Source organism: Salarias fasciatus, chromosome 11, assembly GCF_902148845.1.
Source record: "Salarias fasciatus chromosome 11, fSalaFa1.1, whole genome shotgun sequence".
Taxonomy (NCBI): Eukaryota; Metazoa; Chordata; class Actinopteri; order Blenniiformes; family Blenniidae; genus Salarias; species Salarias fasciatus.
The window spans coordinates 16,160,719-16,165,656 of NC_043755.1; the positions used below are offsets into that span (position 1 = coordinate 16,160,719).

Here is a 4,938-nt window from a genome sequence, read left to right on the forward strand (position 1 = left end):
TGTGTCCCCCCCCCCCCCCCCCCCCCCCCCCTACCCCTCCTCCCTGTATTTATGAATGTGTCGCTGTGTGATAGACTGACGAAATAACCAGCTGCAAGTGGAGAGCTGTGGCCATGTTATACACTGTGGCTCGCGGGTCTCTCCTCCTTTCCCTTTCAGTTGTTTGTGTAGTTTCTGGAAATGCAGAAGAAGCCGACGGGACAGACATTACTTGATTTTCTGCACTCTTTGTTTTTGCCTCATTTCTTTTTGTCATGAGTGCAAAAGAAAAAAAAACACAAAAAAAAGTCACTGAGTGAATATTTAAGACTTTTGCGCATTTCGGAAGAAAAAGATAGAATTTCAATTCCATGCTGGTTTGTTTTGAACTAATTATTAAGGTGAATTCACTCAAACAAGGAACATAATAAACATGCTGTGTTTTGAAACATTTAGTGTAGGTTTACCAACTCACATTTATAGCCGATTATAATGGTCATTTGTAGGTTGTTTTCATAAAAAAATAAGTTTCGGGAGAACAACACCAAAGCAGCCGTCTCGGCTCAATAAGCAGCGAGCCTACTTTTTTGCAGTGTGGAGTCCTGGTTTTGTTCCGAGTCTCCATTTCTATCAGGCAGAAAGGGGGCGGGGATGGGATATTCAGATGAGCCGGAGTGACAGCTCCAGTTTCCCCCAATGCTCTGTGTGTCTGAAACTCCACTGGCTCCTTCCCTCCTAACTCCTCACTTCATAGTGCTGCGTACTAAAAACATCGGACGCTAGGGGATCAAGACGCATGCCACATTGCCTCTATGTGGGCACTTTAACAGATCTTTCGGGATTTTTTTTTTTCCCAGTTAGGGGGCTGCGGAGGGAGGCCTTCTTTTTTTTTTTTCTTTTTTTTTATTTTCACCCTCTGATGACTGTTTGCACGGCTGATTATTGAGTTGATTGTTTATTTTTTGGCCGCTGCTGTCCGGCGCCCTGCGCGTCTTTTTTCCCCTCCCGTTCTGGAATCGGCGACCTATCGCGGGGGGCTCACCAATGTCCTATCCTCAGGGTTACCTCTACCAGCCCCCGGGCTCTCTGGCTCTGTATTCGTGTCCGGCTTACGGGGCCTCGGCTCTCGCTGCCCCGCGGAATGAGGACTTGGCGAGGTCCTCCTCTGGCTCAGCCTTCAGCCCTTATCCCGGGTCGGCGGCTTTCTCCGCCTCGGCCGGTGCGGGCTTCTCCAGCCCGCTGTCATACTCCACGGATCCAGCGACGGGATTCCCATCTTACATGGTAAATAACCCACATGCGTGTTTACATGACGATAACGCCTCAGAGGGAAATGCCGGCTTTTTGAAAGTGCGCAAAATTGTTGTTGCGGTTCCTTTGCGCTCCAGACGCGATCAGATCGACTCGCCGCCTATAAGTTCTTGCGGAACTTTTTTATTATTATTATTGACTGCAATACATTAATGCCCACTGGCCTAGAAGAATTACCCCCACCCTCTATAAAATCCCCAGCTCCCTCGGCTTATATGGATTTTTAAAAATAAAGCTGCAAATTGTAATGGCTTTGGCCAAAGCTTACCTCTGGCTGCGCAGCTAATTGTGTAGAACTGCACCGACGTTTCTGTGCGAACGTCCACTCCGCGAGGAGAGTAGACTTTATATGTCATCGGAAATTAAAACACAAGCCATAAATTCCCAGCTGTCATTCAGATCACCGGCTGATGAGGAGGCAGACTTTTCACTCTCAGCTAAATAAACCGAATTTTAAACACGGGGAGCGTGACTGGAAATGCTAATGTCACAGGGCACTTCAAGCGTTTTAGGAAAGGTGCATATCAAGTGATTTGCTAATGGGATTTGTAATGCTGCAAAAAAAAAAAAAAAAAAAAAAAAAAGATATGTTAACACATTAGGGTTGCCACAACAAAACAAAAAGCAGCCAGTGCGGGAATATTGGGGAGTTAATGGATGATTACAGAAATTAAATTTTCCTTTTTTGTTATCTTAACTGCTTTAATGGCTGCAGCTCTGTTATTAGTTAATCCGATAATGATCTTAACCATTAGTTACCCATTAGTGCGTGGTTTTCTGCGGCCTGCCTTTACAAGCCGTAAACATGAAGTGTATTTTTTTTTCAACTCAACAATCGATCACATATACATTTATAGATAATATTGACGTTTACATATATATAGAAAAATCAATTGCACGCTCATTTTTAAAATTAGGATCAAATGCAGGTAATGTTATTATATTTTTTATAACAAATAATTTCGAACTGTCTTCACTTTTTCCAGTTGTGTAAAAATATTTCCTTAAACAAATGTTATTGTGCTAAACTGCAGAATGAAACTACTTTTTTTTTAAATTATTATAACTTATTCCTGTTTTTACAAATTATTTAAACTCGATGCAAAACGTTTATTTCCTTGCTTGTCACTTTAATATATGACTATTGTCACTTTCAAATTCAGTAAAGGGAAACACATGGCAGGTCTTTCACTTTTCTCCCCCTCTAACTTTTCCTCAGTCCTCTCCATACGACGCGCACACGACGGGCATGGCCGGGGCGTTAAGCTACCACCCGTACGGCAGTCCGGGGTACCCGTACCAGCTCAACGACCCGGCTTACCGCAAGAATGCCACCAGGGACGCCACGGCCACCTTGAAGGCCTGGCTGCAGGAGCACAGGAAGAACCCGTACCCGACCAAGGGGGAGAAGATCATGCTGGCCATCATCACCAAGATGACCCTGACGCAGGTCTCCACGTGGTTCGCCAACGCCAGGAGGAGGCTCAAGAAGGAGAACAAGATGACCTGGGCTCCGAGGAATAAAAGCGAAGACGAGGACGAGGACGACGGGGACGGGGAGAGGAAAGAGGTGGAGCGCTCCGAAAAGACGCTGGACAACAGCGAGGCTTCAGCGGAGGATGAAGGTGGGATATGAGCCGGCGATCGAGCCAATGATCAATTTAACACGTCAGATAGGAGGTTGGATCTGATATATAGTTATGTCATTTAAGTGAAAATAAAATGAAGAAAGAAAGACTGAAATCCTGAAAGCTGTTTTCAGGTACTGCAGTGTTGTTTTTATTATCGCAGCCTTTACGCACAAGAATGATCAGGCTTCACGTTCCGTCTCGGTAACCACGCTGATTGATATAAATTTTTAATGAAATCGAGTTTCTAAGACTCAACGCCACTAAATGAACTGTTAGGAGGGACATTATATTTTCTTTAGCATGATTAATGGCAGGTCACTGGCTCAGCAGACCCATAACACAGTACTCCTGAGTGGCCTCAATAAAATTTGAATATTAATGTTATTCCCATTATGACGTTTTTGTATGATTAGGAAGGGAAAAAAGAAGGGAGAGAGCACAATTGTCGACGCATGAAAATCGACTTTTAATCGTAGCCTACTTTTTAAAAGTGATATGTCGTAAATAATAGATGGATGACTTATTCAAGCCTGACTGGCTGCAAAGCATTACTGATCGGTTTCCAGTGCACACTCCTCTGTTTATGTTTTGACTCTCAGATTCTTAATATAAGTATTTCCAACTGTCCCCCTCGTTTCCAGGGATCAGCCTGCACGTGGACACCCTGACGGATCACTCCTGCTCGGCGGAGTCTGACGGGGAGAAGGTCAGCTGTGCGGGCGAGCTGGGCTCCGAGCAGCCCGGCGACAAGTGCGACGAGGACGGCGAGGACCACAGCCGCGACGCGCGGGCCCAGCTCTCCCCCAAACCGGTCACGTCGTCGCCCCTGACGGGAGTGGAAGCCCCGGTTCTCAGCCACCACCACCACCACCACCTGCACCACCATCACCTGCACCACCTGCACCACCTGCACAGCCAGAGAGAGGACCTGGCGCGCGGCCTCGTCAACACCAGTAAATCCTCATCCTCATGCCTTGACAGCAGACCCGCGCCGGGGGCCCCCCAGAACCCCGCGGTTAAGCCCAAATTGTGGTCTCTGGCGGAGATTGCTACCTCGGACCAAAAGCAACAGCATCAGCAGGCGGGGCAGTCCGGGCAGCCGGGCTGCCCCTCCTCCAGCAGCGGACTGCTCACCCCCCCGACGCCCTCCACCGCGTCCCCGACAGCCACGTCCCCCTCCCTCTACCCGGCCCCCTCCATCCTCGGAAGACCTATTTATTACACTTCTCCCTTTTATAGCAATTACACAAACTACGGCAACTTCAGCCCCCTGCAGGGCCAGGGCATCCTGCGCTACACCAACTCCTCCGGAGTGAGTCTGGCTGCGGCCGCCGCCGCCGCTGCCGCCGCCGCTGCTGCGAACGAGGGTCTGAGCGCCTCTCACCAGGCTCTGGAGGCCAGCACAAACCCCAAACACAGGCCAGACTCGCCCCTCGTTAAAAATAACCCCAACCAGATTGTTGTTGTGGAGCAGCAGCAGTTCAGACCCGCAAATTTAGAAGCGAAGAAAGGTACGTAATCCACGTGCGTAAAGCGGCCAGCTCCAAACGAGAAGTTGTTCAAAAGTAGCGCTGAATCGGTGAAACTCTGGGGAGGAGACTGCTCCACGATGGAAGCATATTTAGATCCAATGCAAATCAACCGGTTTTCTCGTGTCACGTTCAGGTGTCGGTGTTGTGGCACCATGGGGGGATTTAGCTGTTCCTGCCTCACTGAAATAAAATTAAGGCTTTATTCAAGAGATCTTTCCAAGCAAACAAGTAGTATTATTTGAATCTATTGGCATACTGACACTTGTTTTCACAGAAATTTTGAAAACTTTAGGACTTTGAATGCAATGGACATTTTACAGCACGCAGTGAACGCATACTATGGCCTACACGTGTCTTTATCAATGCAGTCTTTTTCCGAACGAGATCATTTGTCTTTTTTTTTTGCTGATTTTTTTCACACATATATATATTTTAATCTGTCTGAATCTCACGAGATGTTTGAGATTCAAGGGAGGACAGTTTTG

The 4,938-nt window shown here is 47.3% G+C and overlaps 1 protein-coding gene across 1 annotated transcript; it reads left to right on the plus strand.

Annotated features, from left to right (window-relative positions):
• The first annotated feature begins 686 nt into the window (after positions 1 to 686).
• Positions 687 to 4,464, plus strand: irx2a (iroquois homeobox 2a). The gene is made up of 3 exons (XM_030102490.1): positions 687 to 1,263; positions 2,510 to 2,915; positions 3,563 to 4,464. Exons 1-3 carry the CDS (start codon positions 1,024 to 1,026, stop codon positions 4,438 to 4,440), a joined length of 1,524 nt encoding a protein of 507 aa, XP_029958350.1. The 5' UTR covers positions 687 to 1,023; the 3' UTR covers positions 4,441 to 4,464.
• Positions 4,465 to 4,938: the final 474 nt, after the last annotated feature.